This window comes from Camelus dromedarius, chromosome 31, assembly GCF_036321535.1.
Source record: "Camelus dromedarius isolate mCamDro1 chromosome 31, mCamDro1.pat, whole genome shotgun sequence".
NCBI lineage: Eukaryota > Metazoa > Chordata > Mammalia > Artiodactyla > Camelidae > Camelus > Camelus dromedarius.
The window spans coordinates 10046507-10068596 of NC_087466.1; the positions used below are offsets into that span (position 1 = coordinate 10046507).

At 48.8% G+C, this 22090-nt stretch overlaps 1 protein-coding gene across 3 annotated transcripts in view; it reads left to right on the plus strand.

Annotated features, from left to right (window-relative positions):
- The window catches only part of ACACB (acetyl-CoA carboxylase beta), a 110570-nt gene extending 89241 nt beyond the window's left edge, over positions 1–21329 (plus strand). For all 3 annotated transcript variants that reach the window (XM_010999146.3, XM_010999148.3, XM_010999149.3), the window contains 19 exons: positions 52–207; positions 992–1195; positions 2157–2312; positions 2510–2632; positions 2742–3011; positions 4373–4470; positions 5499–5619; positions 7147–7257; positions 8153–8296; positions 8905–9025; positions 10825–10921; positions 12476–12572; positions 13961–14096; positions 15242–15419; positions 17524–17636; positions 19018–19172; positions 19901–20071; positions 20179–20315; positions 21014–21329. In XM_010999146.3, the coding sequence (XP_010997448.3) occupies positions 52–207; positions 992–1195; positions 2157–2312; positions 2510–2632; positions 2742–3011; positions 4373–4470; positions 5499–5619; positions 7147–7257; positions 8153–8296; positions 8905–9025; positions 10825–10921; positions 12476–12572; positions 13961–14096; positions 15242–15419; positions 17524–17636; positions 19018–19172; positions 19901–20071; positions 20179–20315; positions 21014–21140 (2715 nt within the window). In that variant the 3' untranslated portion in view covers positions 21141–21329. The remainder of the gene's footprint in view (positions 1–51; positions 208–991; positions 1196–2156; positions 2313–2509; positions 2633–2741; positions 3012–4372; positions 4471–5498; positions 5620–7146; positions 7258–8152; positions 8297–8904; positions 9026–10824; positions 10922–12475; positions 12573–13960; positions 14097–15241; positions 15420–17523; positions 17637–19017; positions 19173–19900; positions 20072–20178; positions 20316–21013) is intronic.
- The last annotated feature ends 761 nt before the right edge of the window (positions 21330–22090 follow it).

Below are 22090 nucleotides of genomic sequence, written 5' to 3' on the forward strand. Positions count from 1 at the left end.
GTGGGGCCCCGCGGCCCTGGCCTTAGCAGCTACCTCTCCCTCCTTGGGCAGGAAGCCTCCTTCGAGTACCTGCAGAACGAGGGGGAGCGGCTACTCCTGGAGGCCATGGACGAGCTGGAGGTGGCGTTCAACAACACCAACGTGCGCACCGACTGCAACCACATCTTCCTCAACTTCGTGCCCACCGTCATCATGGACCCCTCTAAGGTCTCGCCTCTGGGGGTGGGGCTCTCCCCAGGCCCTGGGTTCACCGTCACCGGGACCTTCCTGCTTCGGGGTACTGTCTTCCAGGGCTGGAGACCGGGGTTCCAGGACGCGTACGTGCATGTCTGAGCCTCAGCTGCTGCAGGTGGAGAAGAGACCAGTCGATTAATTCTAGAGCCATATTTCAGCCAGGGCCCTACCCTTAGGACTGTCCCTGTTCTGATAGTCCAGGCTCTGTTGGGGGGCTGCATGTGTGTGGGGGAGGGGACGGGAGCACCTGAGGTCTGTGGCTGAGCCATTCCCCACGGGCTGGTTCTCCATGAGGGGCAGGGTTTATGGAGGTGATTCTGGGTTGGAAGAAGTCCTGGTGCATCAGCTTGGCATATTTGGGTGCACGGGGCCCACGCTGAGCCCCGACTCCACCCGTCCACGTGGTTCCCGGAAGAGAAAATGCATAGGCGTGGGCTGCATGATGGAGATAAATACGGTGTAATGCAGAAGCACTAGCTCTCACCAGCCTCAGTATCCTCATCTGTCAATGGGGGACAGAAGTGTCGGCCTCTCTGAGTAATCATGGGGACAGAGAGAGAGAATGAGCTTAAATGCTTAGCATGATGCCTTTGATGGTTATTAGCTAATATGGATACATGTTGTGTGTTGTCCTGCTATATACGTGCTGTGCATTTTGCATTCGGTATATCCCATCATTGAGCTATAATCAGAGCTAGAACTGTCACCAGCGTGCGCGAGGCGGGTTCTGAAATGGAACTGCTGTGGTTTGGGGCAGATCGAAGAGGCAGTGCGCTCCATGGTGATGCGCTACGGCAGCCGCTTGTGGAGGCTCCGCGTGCTCCAGGCTGAGGTCAAGATCAACATCCGCCAGACCACCTTGGACAGCGCTGTGCCCATCCGCCTGTTCATCACCAACGAGTCTGGCTACTATCTGGACATCAGCCTCTACAAAGAAGTGACCGACCCCAGATCTGGAAATGTAAGGCCGGGTGGGGCCCCAGAAGGCAAGTCAGAGCAGAGGCAGGCTGCTTAGAGGGCAGGACGTACACTAAAATGGCATTTGGTGGCTTTGCCGCACCGGATTGGGGCAACGCCTCTGAGTTTTCTGACAAACATGTTCGCTCCTGAATCCCAATAAGTTCATTCCCCTGGGAAGGAGAATGAAGACAAAGTTTAATCCATTCCAGGACCATGTTTGGGATAAGATGTGGAGAATTGTGGTTAATCATAACGCAGCTCCCAAGTTCACTTAGGGAAATGGTATTCACCCCAACCGTGTCTTGGAACAGACTCTTATAAAGTGACTCAAATAGCCTGTTGACTGCTACATATATACACACACACACACACACACACACACACACACACGTACACATACATACGTGTGTGTGTGTGTGTGTGTATATGTAAAATCTTTTTATTTCAAAATGCTTAGACTCTCTTGAAGTTGAAGAATTAGCAGAGGAGAAAACAGTACAGAGAGTTCTCCTGTGCCCCTCTCCCCAGCTTCCCCCAGTGATAACATCATGTATAATCAGCGACTTTATCAAGACAGGAAGTTCACACTGGTTTAGTCTTTTAACTTAAATGCAGATCTTACTTGGACTTTACCAGGTTTTACAAACACACTAATTTATTTGGGGTGTGTGTGTGTGTGTGTGTGCATGTGTGTGTGCTAATTGTAGGATAGTTACGTCTTTGGAGCGATGTGCCTACGTCTCCCACTGTCCCTCCTGGCTCTGGTTGCCCACAGGGGTAGAGAAGAGAGGATTACTCCTCCGGGACCACTCACTGTGTTATGTGATACGTGCTGTGTTTCCACCTCGACCCGCCACCCCATTGCATTTTCATTGAGGACCGGGTAGAAATAAACTGGGCAGGTGCGTGGTTCTCTGAGACTTGCCTCTCCCACTCTCTTTTTCTCTTTCTCTCCCATCCAGATCATGTTTCACTCCTTTGGCAACAAACAAGGGCCCCAGCATGGGATGCTGATCAACACTCCCTACGTCACCAAGGACCTGCTTCAGGCCAAGCGGTTCCAGGCCCAGTCCCTGGGGACCACCTACGTGTATGACTTCCCGGAGATGTTCAGGCAGGCAAGTTCTGGGGCTGAGATGCAGCTCCACCCCTGGTCCCCTTAGAGGCTCTACCTGCATCCACACCCCTCATCCTCAGTTACTCTTCAGAAGACCCCACTCTGAAGAACATGGTCCTCATGAAGAAAAGGAAACTGAACACACTGTACCTCCTTATGGATGACTTCTGGTTTTTCTCTTTCCTCCCCTCTCTGCAGGCTCTTTTTAAAATGTGGGGCTCCCCAGACAAGTACCCCAAAGACATCCTGACATACACCGAATTGGTGCTGGACCCTCAGGGCCAGCTGGCAGAGATGAACCGACTTCCTGGAGGAAATGAGGTGAGAACTCAGCAGAGCCCAGCCCCCGGCTGGAACCACCCTTGTAAAAAAAAAAAGGTCCCCCTAAAGAAACAAACTCGTTTTCCTTGTGCATCTGTCTCCTCCCCAGGTGGGCATGGTGGCCTTCAAAATGAGGTTTAAGACCCCCGAGTACCCGGAAGGGCGGGACGTTATCCTCATCAGCAATGACATCACCTTCCGAATCGGATCCTTTGGCCCCAGAGAAGACCTTCTGTACCTGCGGGCATCCGAGATGGCCCGAGCAGAGGGCATCCCTAAAATCTACCTCGCTGCCAACAGCGGGGCCCGTATCGGCCTCGCAGAGGAGATCAAACACATGTTCCAGGTGGCTTGGGAGGACCCGGCAGACCCCCACAAGGTACATCACGAAGCCGGCGTGGCAGTGTGAGCCCGTAAGCTCGAGCTGTATTTTCCATTGGAGGGGTGGGTAACCGCACCTCCAAGGGAGCGGAAAACGCGGTATCGCTCTTTATGTATAAAGCACAGATATCCATACAGCACATAAACAGGCACACAGTATATTAGTGTTAAAATTTTGTGGGTGGGGTTGAAGATTAGGGGAAAAAAAAGTCTAAAAAGACTCCTTAGGGGGACAATAATTCTTAAAAGTTATTTTTTATAGAAACACAGAGTTGGTATATTCTGAGCATCTCCTGAACACAGTGCACACTGAGGATGCAAAGGTGAAGAATGTGTCTCCCTGGCCTCGGGGAGTTCTTAAAAGTCATGCAGGAGATACAGTGACACCAGCTATAAGAGGCAAAATGAATTCGACAAAAGCACACATTTTGTGATGTGAAATGCAGGGGGACAGATTTATTCTTTGCAACCAGAGCATGTGTTCTCAGGGGGTAATATTTCCCCCTCCCCCAGAAGGGGCACAAATTATTCTTTTCACATAAAAAGCATATACACACACACACATATACAGACATACATTATGTAAACAATATATCTGTAATAACATTTTATTGGGGGAGGGGTTTGGTATTAAATAAAAAAAAGCATCTGAAAGGCTCCGTAGGGGAGACAGAATGTAAAGATGATTAAGAAACATTAAATCCGAGAGACCAGGAAAAAAGTTTGTGTTATAAGGATGAGTGGAAAACACACAGTCCCTTCACTTTATAGCTGTTACTAGTATGGTATTAACATCAGTTAGGTGACTGTGTTGTTAACATGTTATTAACATCCTCCCTACCTAGAGCTGACATTTAAAAAAAAAAAAACAAAACTGGGAGTGTGGAGGGTAGAGCTCAGTGGTAAAGTGCTTGCTTAGCATTGCAGGAGGTCCTGGATTTAATTCCCAGTATCTCCATTAAAATAAACAAACAAACAAACAAATAAGTAAGTGAAAGAAGGAAGGAAGGAAGGAAAGGAGGGAGGGAGGGAAGAAGGAGAGGAAAGAGAAAGGAAAGAAAGAAAGAAAGAAAGAAAGAAAGAAAGGAAGGAAGGAAGGAAGGAAGGAAGGAAGGAAGGAAGGAAAGAAAGAAAGAAAGAAAGAAAGAAAGAAAGAAAGAAAGAAAGAAAGAAAGAAAGAAAGAAAGAAAGAAAGAAAGAAAGAAAGAAAGAAAGAAAGAAAAAGAAAGAAAGGAAGGAAGGAAGGAAGGAAGGATCGAATTACCTCCACCCCAAAACTAAAAATTAATAAAAAAAAAAAAAAAAGGCTGTTGGTGTAGGGATGTTGGACTCAGCCTCACTGAAGTGTATATTTTTAAGGGATTTAAATACCTGTACCTGACCCCCCAAGATTACACGAAAATCAGCTCCCTGAACTCCGTCCACTGTAAACACATCGAGGAAGAAGGAGAATCCAGGTAAATGCCTTAACAGCTAAGGCTGCCCCCTCATTTTTCCAGTGGCTAATTTCAGCTGCTTGCGGGGAATCTGTCTCTTAGCCCCTGGGCTGGTGACGGTATTTTCAGGCGGGTGGTGGTATTTGTACCATGGGACCCCCCCCCCACACTTCCATTGTGGGCACTGAGTACTTAGACACCTGGGGCATTTTTTTTAGGGTGAACCCATCCTTGTCATCCCCAAGATGGAGATTTAGGAGAATTAGGTTGGATTCTCGCAATGTCCCTGGAGCCGCAGGTTTTTCGGTTTATGGTCACATTAGCCAAACTGGTACAGCGGTGCTTTGACGAGCTGGGGAGATGTGGGCAGGGACTCTGTGAGAATGTCAAAGGCTATGCCAGCTGTCTTTTCCAGGGAAGGTTGATGGGGGCTTTTTAGTGGGGTTGACCAAGTCAGAATTTCCCAGGCTGAGTTTTCTGGAATGTTAGTAGGTGATCTGGTGTGGGGAGGTGGAAGGGGAGTTAAAATTTCTCATAGTCAGGTAAGATTGAGAAACACCGAGTTCAACGAGATCTAACAAGCGTCTTTGCTGCAGTTTACTTCTTGGAACATTTAACGCGCTGACATGCCTTTTATGACTCTAATGCGTTGGGTGTACTTACATGGCCATGGAATCTTGACTGATTGATTGTGAATGAAGTAGCTTCTCCATGTATACCCCCCTCTCTCTGGAGACTAAAGGCTATTCTAGCTGGCTTTTGGAGGAATGCGGGGTGGGAGTAACGTTTCATTAGAATAGCCTCCAAACATTCAACCTTTATCTTTGGTTGGAGGGGTGGTAATTATTCATGCTGTACTTGCCCTTCTAGAGACTGGAGGGCCCATCGTGAGGGTTTTAGACCCCCTGCTTTCATTTCACCTCTGGCTGCTCTGTCATCTTGCAATCCCTCACCTGCTCATCCTTCCTTCCTTGGGCCCCTGGAAACACATCCACCTTGGATTTTTCTGGGCTGGAGCTCAGTCTTTAACCGGCGTTTGGTTCTTGAAGGTATGTCATCATGGATATCATTGGGAAGGAGGAAGGTCTGGGCGTAGAGAATCTGCGAGGCTCAGCCATGATTGCCGGGGAGACCTCCCTGGCTTATGAAGAGATTGTCACCATCAGCTTGGTGAGTCCCCTCCTGTTTTATTTTCTTTTACATCTCAACTTTTTAGTACAGAAACTTCAAAGTCATCACGAAAGTAAAGAGAGCCATTTCTGCACCCCCAGTCCCTCTGCACCCCCATTTTGGAATATTTTAAAGCAAACCCTTACTTGTATCTTTCCATCTTTAAGTACCCCAGTGTGGATCTTTACTAGATAAAGCTTACCCCCTGCGTTTTTTTTTTTTTTTTAACACAACCACAATACTATTACACCCAACAACATTAACCACGATTCTTTAATATCATCAGAACCCAGTTCGGGTTCAGTTTTTTTTTAGTTGAAGTATAGTTGATTTACAATGTTGCATTAGTTTCTGGTGTACAGCATAGTGATTCATTTATATGCATATATATTCTTTTTCATATTCTTTTTATTATAGGTTATTACAAGCTATTGAATATAGTTCCCTGTGCTCTACAGTAGGACCTTGTTGTTTATCTGTTTTATAGACAGTAGTGTGTATCTACTAATCCCAAACTCCTAATTTATCCCTCGCCTCTCCCACCTTTTTCCTCTTTGGTAACCGTAAGTTTGTTTTCTATGTCTGTGAGTCTGTTTCTGTTTTGTAAATAAGTTCATTTGTGTCATTGGCGGGGGGGGGGGTTTAGTTTTAATAGTTATTTCAAAAGTATCTTTGTATAGTTGGTTGGTTTGAAATCGGGGTCCAATCTCCTCTTACTGAAAAGGTACTGAGTATTCAGAAGATCTTTTGTCCGATTTTAACTGGTACTAAACTGTATCTTCCTGCTCCCCGCTTTGGCCTTTTCAAAAATATTTTCTGTTTCTGGTAGAGGAGGAATGAGAGTACTCTTTCATTGTGAACTGTCACTCAAGGCCTGATTTTTACCTTCAATGTTGGATCTTTGGTTTCTAAGGTGGAAAATGCTGGCCATGAGTGTCTTCCTCGGGCTTCTTTTCTTGATGTCATTTATGTATGTTTCACATATATTTCAAAAATAGAGATATATGTATCTGCATATTCCTATATATGCCTTTTCATTTTGAAAGATATAAAAAGATACATATATTTTTACATATTCCAAAAATATATAAATGTATATGTAAATGTTATATATATATATATACACATTGGCCTGATGCTGTTAACTCGGCACAAATCTCACTCGGCTTTTTCCAGTTTCACACGCACTCCTAGCCGTCCTTTGGTTGTGGCGGTGGCTGCAATGGCTTAGAAGTGACCAGGCTCAGAGGAGCCATAGACATGCCTCTTGAAGTGAGAACCAGAACATTCTATGTCTGCTGTCTGTCTTTACAACAGTCTTCTTCACCAACCCCAATCTTTCTGGATATGAGGCCAAGTTCAGGGGACCCTGAAGGGCAGGCTTGTGCCGCGCTGTTTGGCCCCTGATCAGGTTGCCAGTGGCCAAGCTTAACCTGCTTATGTGCCCGGCGGGTTCCTGGGCTGTCCCCACTGCAGGGGGCAGGGCCCGTGGCCCTCGGGAGTACAGGAGACATCCTGTCTCCACAGGTGACCTGCCGGGCCATTGGGATCGGGGCCTACCTGGTGAGGCTGGGCCAGCGAGTGATCCAGGTGGAGAACTCCCACATCATCCTGACTGGAGCAATGGCTCTCAACAAGGTGACCTCGAAGGGGCCACTGGGGAGTGGACATATGGGGGGGTCATTTTAACATTCCCGATATCCCTGGTGGGGAATTTTTCTCAACATGAAACCACTTTCATCCCTACGATTTTCCAGTGTGCAGTTACGTGAGCCTCTTATGAGCCAAAAAGAAATTATATGTGTATGTGTGTGTGTGTGTGTGTGTGTGTGTGTGTGTATCTATATATATATACACACACATATACATATTAGGTTCTTTGGTGGAACTTTCTGTATTACTGTAATTTAAATTTTTAAAAATTATTAAAATGGCATTACACATTGCAGAAAATTGGGAAAAAAGACCCCCCCAAAAGTGATTTTGCTCCTACTATAATTTTGGTGTATTTTCCTCTCATGTCTTTACGTGATTAGACTCTTAGTGGATGCAATTTCATCCTACTTTTTTTCACTGTAGTAAAATGCTGTCCACATTTCTATAAAGCCTTCATAACAAATGTTATGCTAAAATCCCGCTGAGGGTCTCAAAGTCCGGCCCCTGAGCTAATAGCGTCAGCATCACCTGGGATCATGATAAAGATGCAGATTCCCAGGCCCCACCACAGACCTGCTGAGTCAGAAGCGCTGCGTAGGGCTTTGCCTTGGAGAGGACCGAAGTAATCACTGGCTCGCTGATTCTCAACTTGGGCTGCATACTGAAATTGCCTGGAAGTTAAAAAAAAAAAAAAAAAGATACCAGAGATTCTGATATAATCGGTCTGGATGCAACCCGGGCATCAGGACTTTAGAAAGCTCCCAGATCATTGTAACATGCAGCTGGGGTTTGAGGACCACCAAGGGAGATGATTTCCGAACAAGTGGAAGGGCCCCGGGTCGGGCAGGACCCTGCTAACCATGCCATGTCAAAGCAGGTCCTGGGCAGAGAGGTTTACACGTCCAACAACCAGCTGGGCGGCGTACAGATCATGCACTACAATGGCGTCTCCCACATCACCGTGCCGGATGACTTCGAGGGTGTCTGTACCATCCTGGAGTGGCTGTCCTATATGCCAAAGGTGCAGTTCCCCCCTGCAGCCTAGAGCCCAGAAGACTCTGTTACCAAGTTCATTTGCCAGGGGGTGTGGGGAGCAGGGAGCACCGAAAATATGGATGGGGTTCATTTTCCTTTACTCTTCCCTCCTTCCCTTTCTGGTACCCAGCCCTGCCCTCGCTGTTCTTTACTTTTTTTAAAAAAAGCCATTGTAAGGATGCTATCTGTTGATCCTTTAGAAAGGGGTAGCATTGCCTCTCAAAACAGGTAACATTGGACAACAGAATCTTTAAGCTTTGCAGTCAGGCTAGATTTGATAACTGGCTTCCTCCTGAGTAGCAGTGAGGCCTTGGGACCATCTTTTCATCTTCCTGAGCCTTGATTTCCTTGTCTGTGAAATGGGAGCAACAAGAGCACTGACCCCAGGGTGTTAGCATCATGGTTAAGTGAAGTGATGTGGAGCGCCCAGCACTCAGAGGGCCCTCACCAAGCACGGCTCATCATTACAATGATCAGCTTTGGCTTCGGCTGCACAAATGGGCATCGTCATAGTCAGAGAAGAGTGAATTGCAGACCGCAGGCATTGCTGACAAGCACAGAGGACTGAGTTGGAGACCTGGCTTTCTCTTCTAGGATAATCACAGCCCAGTCCCTATCATCACACCCACTGACCCCATTGACAGAGAAATAGAATTCCAACCATCCCGTGTACCCTACGACCCCCGGTGGTTGCTTGCAGGAAGGCCTCACCCAAGTAAGTCCTGAAGAGCTTTGCCTGAGACCTGGGTCTTAGATTTTGTTTCTGCACTGGGGACGGGGAACATATAGGTGGAAGCATTGATATTTGGTCAGATGTTCCAGAGGGATATACCTGAGATCAAATGCAGGGGGCGTGGGGGGAGGTTTTCTCTATGCTTTTCCTGAGCTATTTCTTGACCAAGAAGGAGTGGAAACAGCCTCGAGTTTCTGGAGCTGATGGTTGGAGGTGAAGTGTAGCACAGGTCATGGCTTCCCTCCCCACATTGCCCAGTGGTCACACAGCTGGAAACTCTAGTGCTGAAACATCACTGTTTCAAAGAGAAGGATGCTTCTCCCCCCACCCTCCCGCCGACTTTTTCTCTATTTGGCTAAACTTAACTAAGGTAACTCTCCATGAGTTTCCCCAGGACGAGCAACTTAGCCTCTTCTACTCCCACTTTTGCAGACACCCATTTATAGATGTACACACACGTGCGTGCCCGCGTGCTTGGACACACACATGTTCTCTCTCTCCCTGTCTCTCTGAACGGGACAGGTTTGCCTCCTGGAGGTATCTGATGACATTTTGAGCAACCAGGGCAGAACGGGAAAGCTGACCCCCACCTCCGCCCCCACCGTTACCCTAATCCCAAGTCTAGAATTTCACATGCTGCTCCCTTTAAGAAATCGGCCTCCCCATTCAGTTCCGTGGAGCAGGGGAGGGGTCTCCAGGAGCCAGCCAGGTGCTGCTGGTAGAAAAAGCCCTGTGGCCTGTTTCTCCATCTGCCATTTCTCTTGGGCTTTCTCGCCAGTGAGCACTGGCTAAAGCATTGGCTTAACTTCACTTACAAAAAAAAAAAAAAAAAAAACCCACCTGGCAGTTTTTTCCAGCTGTAGGCTGAGAAAGCTATCAGGTTGGGCTGCTTTGTTCCCAGGAGCCCAGCCTCCCACACCTGCAACTTGAGATCTCTCATGCTACCTGCCTCCTCTTGTCCAAACTGCAGTCATCTACACTGTGGTGTGGATTCAAGCCACCATGTCCACTCCAGGGATGACGGCGATTGACATCACACCGGATCTTAGCCAAAAGGCCAAGAAACGATGCAATTGACATCTTATTCATTTTCTCTCTCTCTCTCTGAAACTGAAGACTTTCTTCCCAGTTGAATGATTTTTAAGCAGCAGCCACCAGATCAGGGATGAGTTTTGAGGGGGAGCAAGTGGTCCCGTCCTGAAATCCTGCCCTCCAAAGGCATCCATCACCTCTATTTGCTTCTTGGGAAGAAAAGGCAGAGACTGTGGTTAGGATCTCCTTGTGTTTGGCACTGAGGGGAGTTGATGGAGTTGGATGTTCTCTAAGGACTGACTTCCTGACTTGGTGTATTGTTTTTTTTCTACCACAGTAAAAATGTATTAAACCATCCTCTGCTGTTCCAACACGTACAACCTTATTAGATCAGTAACAATGATGACAATAGGTAGCACCTATAATGTTAGTAGGAATAAAAATTTCTATTGAATGAAGAGCCTTAAAAAACAGTTAAAATCAGGCTTCAGTTTTCGGAAGTGTTGGTGTATTTCCTGTTTACTTTTACTCCTGGGGTCTAGCCCTATAAGGGTCCCAGCCCTATAAGGGTCCCAACTGAAACCTGGGGTGTTTCTTGGGGTCTATGTAGTTTTCTGGGGTAAAAAGGTATTTGGGCTGCCAAGGTCGGGCTGTCCTAAGACTGAGAGCAGTCTGCGCCCCCAGGCAGACCCTGGGGGCCCCCACCAGCCTCAGCCCCTCGGCCTCAGTGTCTGCCCTTCTGCCCACAGCTCTGAAGGGGTCCTGGCAGAGTGGATTCTTCGACCAGGGCAGTTTCAAGGAGATCATGGCGCCCTGGGCCTCAACCGTGGTGACGGGGCGAGCAAGGTAACCCTGAGGACGGGGCGGGCAGCGCTCACCTGGCCTCACCAGGCACTGGGCCTCCCAGGTACCAGGACAAGGATTCTTTCCCCGCCTGGGCGGCCCCTAGGGACACTTTCTTCTTGGCCCCAGGATTTTTCTGAAAAAACAAACGACAGTGGAGGGTGGGATGGTTTTCTGGATGATGAACTTCTTCATAAAGTCTGGATTTTTCTGTAGCCTTAGAAGACATCTCAGCCAACTTCTTGCTGCCCCTGGGGCAGGGCTCCCTAACCAGGGGGGCCACAGACCCCTTGGGGAATCAGAAGGCAGCCCCGGTACTCTCCGTCAGAACTGTAGACTTCATTTCAAGAGGGCCACGGGCAGGAACCCCGCTCGTATGCCATAGCTGGTGGAAGGCTTACATGCTTGAATGCTTTCACAGCCAAGCCGCTCACTTCTCAGCGGTGTAGCCCTCATCTCTTTGGATAGATCCAGCTGCCTGGAAGTCCCCCTTATATAGAGCCTGAAGCGGCATCCTCCTCATTTACCACTGAGATTCCTGGCACGATGCAGTTGCGACAAGTCCAGGTTCTGGAGTTGGACCTAAGGTCAAGCCCCAGCTCTGTGACACACCCTCTTTGAGCCCCATCTGCAAAATGGGGATAATAATTCTACACCCCCCCAGGGTGGTTGTGATGATGAGAAGCGATAACATCTGTTAGGCACTTAAATTATCCTAAACGGTCCACAGGGCTACCATTGTTATTGTTACTTTTATTATTTACTCCCCAGGCAGTAAGTATTAAAATACTAAGCCTCGTGTTGGCAGTTAGTTGCTTTTCCGTGTTTTATTATTTTTTTAATTTAACATTTTTTTAAACCTGAGATGCAGTCTACTCCTTTCACTTGAAAGCTCTTTATTTGAAGACTGAGCTCCCCAAATCTGCCTCATACAACTGCTAGGGGAGTGAATGAGGGTAATTCAAGGATGCACGTGGCTCGGGGCAGCCGTGGAATCCCCTTATCTGGAGCTCCTTCCAGCTCAGCATCCCTCCACCCCTTTCCAGACATGACGTGGTGTCTGCACCCACACTGTCCAAGGTGGTAGCTGCTGACCACATGTGACGATTCAAATTCAAATGAATTACCGTGAAAGAGAGGATGACTTGTTCAGTTCCTCAGCTGTCCCTGCCACCTTTCAGGTGCTCACAGTGGCCACATGCAGCTGGCAGCTGCCATCCCGGACAGGCAGCGAGAGAACCTGGCCATCATCACAGAAGGTTCTAGGGAACAGTGCTGCTCCCATGCCTGCACTGGCCCGACGCTCCCCCACCAGCCATGGCAGCTGGGCACCCGAGGGACCTTTCCAGTCTGCTAGCTTGAGAGGCTCTTCACTGCTTTGAGGCTGCTGCCTTGCCATTCAATACTGTTTTTTGGTACTCGCCGCTCTGTGCCCTCAGCCTGGCCAGTAGTGCCTATGTGCCCAGAATATCAGCCGGGGCCAGGTGGACCCAGCTGCCCCTCAACCTGCCTGGGGCGCTGCCCAGGGCCCTGGTTCACCTGCACTCCACCTCACAGGCTGGGGGGTATCCCCGTCGGGGTGATCGCCGTGGAGACACGAACAGTGGAGGTGGCTGTGCCCGCAGACCCCGCCAACCCGGATTCCGAGGCCAAGGTAAGGAGCCAGGGTGCTGGGGCTGCTGCTTTCATGGTTTGTATTTTTTTTTTTTTGAAGTATAGTTGATTTACAATATTACATTAATTTCAGGTGTGCAGCATAGTGATTCAGTATTTTTACAGATTATACTCCATTAAAAGTTATTATAAGATGACTATAATTTCCTGTGCTATACAATACATCCTTGTTGCTTATCTAATTTATACATTGTAGTTTGTATCCCATACCCCTAATGTGCCCCTCCAGCCTTCCCTCTCCCCTTTGGTAACCACTAGTTTGTTTTCTGTATTTGTGAGTCTGTTTCTGTTTTGCATATACATTCATTTGTATCATTTTCTGGATTCCACATGTAAGTGATATTCTACTGTATTTGTCTTTCTCTGTCTGACTTATTTCACTAAGTATAGTATTCTCTAGGTCCATCCATGTTGCTGCAAATGGCAGCATTTTATTCTTTTTAATGGCTGAGTAGTATTCCATTGTGTGTGTGTGCGCATATGTGTGTACATATAGCACATCTTCCTCCATTCATTTGTTGATGGGCACTGGGGTTGCTTCCATATCTTGGCTGTTGTATATAGTGCTGCTGTGAACATTGGGGTGTCTATATCTTTTCAGATCAGTGTTTGGGGTTTTTTTTTTGGATATATACCCAGGAGTGAAATTGCTGAATCTTATGGTAGTTCTGTTTTTAGTTTTTTGAGAAACCTCCATACTGTTCTCCATAGTGGCTGCACCAATTTGCATTCCCACCAACAGTGTACAAGGGTTCCCTCTTCTCCACATCCTCGCCAACACTGGCTATTTGTAGGCTTTTTGATGATGGCCATTCTGACAGGTGTGAGGTGATGCCTCACTGTGGTTTTGCTGGGGCTGCTGTTTTCGCTGGCTCAGCTGACAAGAGTGGGTCCTGGGTGGTCGCATGTCTGTCTTTCCAACTCAGAGACCCAGAGGGGTCCTTGGCCCCTGGGGGCCCGTGCCTGTCTGCAGGATGCATGATGTTCTGCATTGTCTTCCTCGTTCCTCAGGGGACGACAGGTCCCTAGGAATCTCTCCCGCCCCCATCACTGTTGCTGTTCCTAAGGTGGGCCACGGCACATACTGGGAGGAGTGCAGATGTCAGAGGGCAGGTCCTGGGATCCCACTCACTGTAGCCTCCACCAGCTGGTCACCTGTCAACAGGCAGCAGGAACCTCCCTGGGCTGCAGCGTGAAGGTCAAGAGGGGCCCTGACACCCGAGCTTCAGGCCCTCCCTATGAGCCCTGGCTCTGGCATTGGTGCCAATATGGATCAGACTGCCTGCCCTCTGCAGTGTGAGTGGCTGTCCCTTGTCACGGGGCCACTCTGTCACAGAGGAGGCTGACCCCGGCCACTCTGTGTTCCAGGTGATCCAGCAGGCGGGCCAGGTGTGGTTCCCAGACTCGGCCTACAAGACGGCACAGGCCATCAAGGATTTCAGCCGGGAGAACTTGCCTCTGATGATCTTTGCCAACTGGCGGGGGTTCTCGGGCGGCATGAAAGGTAAAGTGTCTTTCCTTGTGGGTGCCCTTAAGCTGCGGGGTCAGCACCCAGGACAGCGCCCTCGGGGTGGCCACGCCGTTTTCTCTCTATGGTCCTATCATCTTAGAAGAGCCCCCCAACCCTGAGGACAGGAGCCATTCAGGTAAGGCCACCCATTTTATAGATGAGGAGCTGAGCATTTCCAGTGTGACTTGCCGGAGGTTACACCATGAGGAGCAGTGTAGGGACAGCCCCAGGAAGCTGCCAAGTCACCTGGGCCAGGGGAGGGTATAGCTCAATGGTAGAGCTCATGCTTAGCGTGACCGAGGTCCCGGGTTCAATCCCCAGTACCTCCACTAAAAAAAAATAAGAGAAGGTGAGCCAAGTGACCTGTGCTGTCACCTCTCTGTGTGGTAAGATGAACAGAAGGCGCCTGCCCTCCTCAGGGGGCCGCTGTGAGCCTCAGTGACCTGACAGCTGTGCAAGTGTTTTGAAGCCACTGAGTATGGCTTGGTGTTGCAGAACGAGCCAGACTGGGAGCCGGCAGATCTGGTCTGAAACCCTGCTGGGCAGGTGACCTCTCCGAGCCTCAGTTTCCCTCCTCTGTGAAACGGGTAGGAATAGGACCAAACTGAGGGCCAAGATGAAGATTTATTGAGCCCGTCACTGGCATGTGGTGTTCACTCTCGGTGTAATTACAGTGGATTTCATTACCGCACTATTGTTACCCCATAGGGTGCCTGGTACCTGAAGGGACATGTCTTGGTGGAAAATGAGGGCCATGCTGCCTGTGGGCAGCAGGGAGGGGACTGTGTTGTTGTCAGGAAGGTTCATTGTGCCAGAAACAGCGGGACAGGACAGGGGCATCACAAAGTCAGAGCTGGAAGGAATCTTAGAGATGGCCGTATGCCTCCTCTTACAGATGGGGACACCGAGGCGCAGGCAGGGAGAGGGACCTGTCCAGGGTCACATGGGCACTTAGGGAGCGATCTATGCCTGGACCAGCTCCTGCCTCCCTGCCCGGGGAGAGTCTTTTCATAGCACTGTGTAGCCTCCCAGCTGACCAGGCTCTCCCAGGACCCCCAGGACAGCTACGGTTGCAGACTGCGTGTGGACGAGGGTTGGGGCCTGAGGGCGCCTCACCAGGCAGCTGCCTTGCTTTGCAGACATGTACGACCAAGTGCTGAAATTTGGAGCCTACATCGTGGATGGCCTCCGGCAGTACAAACAGCCCATCCTGGTCTATATCCCGCCCTATGCGGAGCTCCGGGGAGGCTCTTGGGCGGTCATAGACACCACTATCAATCCACTGTGCATAGAAATGTACGCAGACAAAGAGAGCAGGTGGGTGTGTTGCCCCCAACTCCGCTTAGCCTTTTCTTGTTTTCACTCACAATCCCGAGGCCCCATCACCTTGGAGCCACTGTCTGGGGATCGCAAGGGTGTTGTGAGTTTCTGAAGGGATGGAGAGCCTCCAGTTTTACCAATCTGAAACTGGCAGGGTGCAATTAGATTTTCTCCGTAGAATTAATGACTGGAGCCTGGAAGTGATGGAGGAATTGTTGTCTGTTCTTTTATAACTTATACTCACCTACTTCCTAGGGAGGGTTGCAGTCAAATAAGGAAAGACCAAAAGCACCTGAACTTCCTGGCAGCCAGGATGAAAAGGGAAATGTGACCAGTTATCTAGTTCTTGCTAGACTCTGAGTCATTCCCAAAGCGATCCTGTCAAGGCTGTATTTTATTCAGTTTATAATGCAAGACTTAGTACAGTGCTTGACTCCTAGTGGGGGCTAGGGAAATACTGTCCAAACAAATGACTGGATGAATACTTGCCTGATAGGATATCAGTGCTTCAGGGAAGAGAAACCTGGGCCCTTTTTTTTTTTAATCAGGAATTTATCCCAGGAACTCTTACAGAAAGGATAATGACAGTAATCCTTGCCATTCAGTGTTTGAGTACCTTCAAAATGAAGACTCTGCTACATGCTGTGCAGGATGTAAAGGTCTCGAGAGTAGTTCTGCTCCAAGTGCAGATAGGCATTCTCTTCCTGTCCCTGCTCCCTTATTCATTCACTACTTCAGTGAATATATACTGAGCACCTACTATGTCTCAGGCATTCTGTTAGGCATTGTGATATGGTGCAAATGAGCCAAAGCTCTCCTGCCTTCAGTGACCTGCTGAGGTCACCCCCCAAGGAAGACTCAGAACACGAGCAGCCTCAAATAGGGTTGTTCATTAACTTTTTGCTCTGGCCACCAGGAGGCTCAGAGCTACATCTGGGATTCCTCAGGGCTTCCAACTATCAAAAGAAAGGGAGCAGTGGGAGACTTTGGGGTGAGTGAGAGGGTTGGAAATGGGAGGGCTGCTCTTACCTTGGACTCCTAATTGTACCTTTGAGTGTTTTAAGGAGATTGGAAACAGTACCCTGGCTCTAGGAGAGCAGAGAGTAGGAAAGTCAGAAAGAACTGGCTGAAGAGCTTGTGGGTTAGGCTGTTCTGGAGAGAGTCACATGCCCTTAGAACTGAAAGGATCTTCCAGAGTTCAGAAAACTTTTTAAAAAATTGAATTATAGCTGATTTACAATATTGTGTTAGTTTCAGATGTACAGCAAAGTGATTGGATTATATATAGATTATAATATATATGTTCTTTTTAAAAATTGTTTTCCATTATAGATTATTACAGGATACTGAATATAGCCCTGTGCTATACAGTAGGACCTTGTTATCTGTTTTATATATAGTAGTGTGTATATGTTAATCCCATACTCCCAGTTTATCCCTCCCCTGCCTTCCCCTTTGGTAACGTAAGTTTGTTTTCTATGTCTGTAAGTCTGTTTCTGTTTTGTAAATCAGTTCATTTGTACTTTTTTGTAGATTTCATATATAAATGGTATCATATAATATTTTTCTTTGACTTACTTCACTTAGAATAATAATCTCTAGGTCCATCCATGTTGCTGCAAATGGCATTATTTCATTCTTTTTATGGCTGAGTAATATTCCATTGTATATATATATATATATATATATATATCCATCTGTCTATGGATATTTAGGTTGCTTCCATGTCTTAACTATTGTAAATAGTGCTGTTATGAACTTTGGGGTGCGTGTATCTTTTAGAATTAGAGTTTTCACCTTTTTCCAGATAGATGCCCAGGAGTGGGATTGCAGGATCATATGGTAACTCTATTTTTAGTTTTTTAAGGAGCCTCCATGCTGCAAGAAACTTTAAAAAGTTGGTTCAGTCCTTCATTTTGTGGATATAGATACAGATGACCAGAGAGGGGAAGTGACTTGCCAGGGTCACACAGTGAGTCCATGAAAGAGTTGAGAACTGACGCCAAATTTCCTGACTGTCCAGTCTCCACCCCACATCCCCTGGCTGTCTCTTGCTGGGGGACACCTCGTTCACCAACCCCGCTACCATTGCTTTCCTTAGGGGGAATGTTCTAGAGCCGGAGGGTATAGTGGAGATCAAGTACAGGAAGAAGGATCTGATAAAGACCATGAGAAGGATTGACCCAACTTGCAAGAAGCTCGTGGAACAGCTCGGTGAGTGGGTCTGAAATGCGTCACCTCTCAGAGGTCAAGAGAGGCCCAGCCCTCACTGTTGCTGGAGGCTTCTAGGATGTTAAAGTGAAGACATACCAAAACACAACTACAAAACTCGCAAGATATTTTAAATGTTCACATATAGCGTATCAACCCCTTTATCATTAAAAAACATACTCTAGGCCTGAGTGAATGTATTTTTCAGCACATACGAGGTATAACAATTGAAGTATTTTGGCCCAATAAGGAACATTAGAATATTGGCAGCAAAATGCCCCTGTAGAATTTTCCATCAGGCATATTTTACCAATCTCGTTCGAGTGATAGCTTTGTTTCACTTGTAACTTCAGGTATAATTCTCTTTAAAATTCCATATTAAGTGGCAGTGTCTTTATGCTATTTACAAGATTGATGATGCTGGGAAATTTCTTCGGTCTGGTATCAGGGTAACACTGCTGTCATGGAGTGCGTTGGGACATGCTCCCTCCTATTTTGTGAGTTCGAATTGGCATTATTTCTTTAAATCCTTGATAGGGGGTTTCTAACTACAGATTCAACTTCTCTATAATATATAGGACTGTTCGGTTTACCTGTTTCCTCTTGGGTGAGCTTTCATAGTTTGTATATTTCAAGGAAGTTGTCTTTTTCACCCAAATAATTGAATTGGCATAGGCTTGTTTATAATATTTCCTGATTAGATTTTACCATATGCTGTAGCCTCCCCCCCCCCCCCCCCCGATTGTGTGAACAAAGGAACAAGTCTTGGGCTGGAATGGTAAACAAGTTATAAAAGGCTGCAGACTCAGAGGTGAGAAGGCTGGTTAGCCAGTGACGGGTAAGATCCCCAGAGGGGGGCAACCCAAGACAGGCACAGCCTCCTGAGTCAGAAAGAATGTCGCCAAGCAGCTGTTTTCCTGTATGTTCCGCCCTGCTAAGATGTAAGGCTCACTGGCTCCATGACGAGTGTAATCTATCAAAAATCAAAGGATCTTAAGATCCTGACCTTAAAACAGTCTGTGCATCTAGGGAGTCATAAAAATGTCATACCATAGTTAAACATTTTCCATATTGTTCTCTTTTGCTTTATAAGCCTGTGTAGTTTAATAAACTTTTAGAGTAGCCGTCAGCTCTCTCCGCATACAGGGTGTGTGTGTACATTGATATTGCGATGCCAACACATGCATTAAAAATGGTAACTGAAAGGGTCCCATAAACACAGCAGGTCTGATGAAAGGGGACAAATTTAAAGCTGCATGTGGAATGCTGGCTTGTAGTTCTGGGTGCATTTCTGAGACGGCATGAGTGACTTGATCTCGGGGCGCTATCAGAGTTAAAGCTTAGGACTGTCTTTGCAAACCCTGGTTTGCGCCCTTGCCCACAGGAACGTCTGAGCTCTCAGACAAGGACCGCAAGGAGCTGGAGGGCCAGCTGAAGGCCCGGGAGGACCTGCTGCTGCCCATCTACCACGAGGTGGCGGTGCAGTTCGCCGACCTCCATGACAGGCCGGGCACTTTGCTGGAGAAGGGGCTCATTGCTGTAAGAGCCTGCAGCTGTGGGGTTGGTGTGGCTGGCCCATCCTAAGGTCACCTGGTTTCCAACATAGGGAGGATACTTGGGCTCAGGGCTTTGGGATGGGTCAAATGCTACATGTTACAGTCACCTGGGGAGCTTTAAAAGCATCCTAGTGCCCGGGTGGCTCTCCAAGCCAATGAAATTGGAATATCTAGCGGTGGGAGCCAGGAATCAGTTTTTTGTTTTTGTTTTTTTTTTTCCAAATCCCTGAGAGATTGAAATAGGCAGTCAAGTTTGGGAACCACCAGTCTAACCTCTGTGTGTGTTTATAACCACTGGGCCCAATTTGGGAACCACCGTTCCCACTCTGCATTCACCCCATCACTGACATCACAACCCTGCCCTATTGCCTTGTCCCCAAGAGGACATCTCATCAGCATCTACTGCCCTGTGTCTGGGGCTCATTCCCAGGGGGCCTGAGCCCTCCTTGCCTCTGATAAGCCTGTGTTCTGTGTCTGTGGGAGTAGAAGTGAGCGCCAGGTTTGTGCCCGGAGGAGGCAGCCTAGAGACCTGGCAGTGTCCTGGCTCTGCTGCCTCCCCAGCAGGTGTCTTCACCTCTCCGAGCCTCAGCTTCCCGGCCTGTAAAATGGGAATGATCGCAGAGCCTTCACCTAGCACAGGGCCCAGCCCCGCAGCATCCCAAGTCCCCTCCACCCTTTCTGGGGGCTCAGGCCTGGGGCTCTCGTCTGCAGGACATCCTGGATTGGAAAACCACACGCACCTTCTTGTACTGGCGCCTGCGCCGGCTGCTGCTGGAGAGCCAGGTCAAGCAAGAGATCCTGCAGGCCTGCAGTGGGCTCAGCCACGTGCATGTCCAGTCCATGCTACGCCGCTGGTTCGTGGAGACGGAGGGGGCTGTCAAGGTGGGCCTGGGGCAGAGACCGTGCCGGCAGGCAGCGGGCGCCTATGGGGGCAGAAGGGAGGTCCAGCAGCAGGATGCCTCTCTGATGCAGCCTCTGCCCCTCCCCAGGCCTACCTGTGGGACAACAATCAGATGGTGGTGCAGTGGCTGGAGCAGCACTGGCAGGTGGAGGACGGGCTGCACTCCACCATCCACGAGAACATCAAGTATTTGAAGCGGGATTCTGCCCTCAAGACCATCCGAGGGTGAGTGGCCACCCCACCTGCCTGTCCACCTCTGGGGCTTGTCAGCCAGCACCAGAACCAGGATTCACCTCCAGCTGCCTGACCCCAGAGTGGCCTCTTGGTCCCCAGCCACTGGTCCACAGTCCAGCCCCACAGCAAAGAGGCCACAGCTCCCCCATGCCCAGTCTCCCGGCACCGAGTCCTGGGGATGCTCTAAGGAGGGTGTGTGATGATTTCAGTGCACGAGCCTTGTTGGAATAAATAGGGTGACTGGTCCAAGGTCACGGCTAGAGCATGTTTGGTTAGAGAACCCACATTGCAAACTCCTCGGCCTTAGGCTGCCTTCTCCTACTTGGTATCAGCCTTCCCGGAGGGTCTGCTCCCTGTGTTCCAAGGTGTTAGGCAGTAGAGCATGTGGGACCCTATTTGGGGGAGGAAGCTTAGATTCGGGGGAAGTGCTGTATCTCAGGTGACACAGCTTGTGACCCATAGGGTCAACTGTCATTCTTTGAGGTGTTCTGATCCTCAGGGCCATCTTCCCTCCTGCCCCCATGGGACTGTCACCCCCCACAGTGACCACAGCAGGGAGAAAGTTGGGAGCTCTGGGGGGTTGCCCATCCGGGAATGGGACTTGGTCCAGCACGGGGATCTGGGGCTGCCATCGGGCCCACTGAACTCAGTGGCAGGCACGACCGCACCCTTCTTTCCCTCGCCTGCAGCCTGGTTCAAGAAAACCCCGAAGTGGCCATGGACTCCCTGATGTACGTAAGCCAGCACATCAGCCCGGCCGAGCGGGCGCAGGTCATTCACCTCCTGTCCACCATGGACAGCCCTGCCGCCTCCTGACTCTGTTCCTCGCAGTCACTCGCAGGACCACAGGCAAGAGAAACCACACTTATCCGCCGACCGCGGTCCTCCGCCAGGACCTTAGGGGTTTGGTTTTTAAAATTCCTGAGTGTTGCTACAAGGCTGCTGACCCCAGACTCACTCCTATTTCAATAAAAGGCTCAGGAGTGCCCCTCTTCCAAGCAGAAATCGCCTTCTCTTCATTGCCGGGAAGTCCGTTTGGTTTTGTCTCTTAAGGCATTTTTGCTGCATCACTGAATCGAATTGAACCCAAACACCCCAGTTTCCTTCTGCTTCCTCGTGCCTGCAGTGCAGGACCCAGATGTTCTTTCAGGCTCATTTTGTATCAGATCATGGAATCTTGGGGTTTTTTTGTTTGTTTGTTTTTTAACTCCGAGACCAGCTCTTTATGTAAGCATCTTGTAGATTTCAGCAGAACAACACAGGAAGAGAAACAGAGACGAGACCAGAGAAAGCGTATTTTTGTAACAATGCTTATTTGAATTCTATTGAGTCACCTGGAAAAGGGTATAAATGATTTTTTTTTTATTAAGAGCATAAAATGGTATTTTCTTCCCCAAATGGGCCCTAGCGAATCACTAGGAATGTCCCATTAACAGGCCTGGCTTGGTTCTCTCTTTAGCAGAGAATTGTGTGGCCTTGGGCTCAGGGGCACTGGGAGACTTCTTTTACGTGGTAAATAGCTCTCTGCCTGCCCCTTCCCTCTGAGGAGACAGGGATGAGCCCCTCCACCCCGGCGTGCACCCTCCTGCCCGGGTTGGGAGGACAGAGAACAGAGGGAAAGCCTTCACCAGACTCAGCCCAGCTTGCTCACGAACGTCACCACTGTGATTGCCATCCCTCCCCTCGGAGGATCCCTGCGAATCGCCTTCACTCCCTTACCTCTTGCCTCGATGTCCGTGGCGGGTTCCAGCCCCAAAGGACAGAGC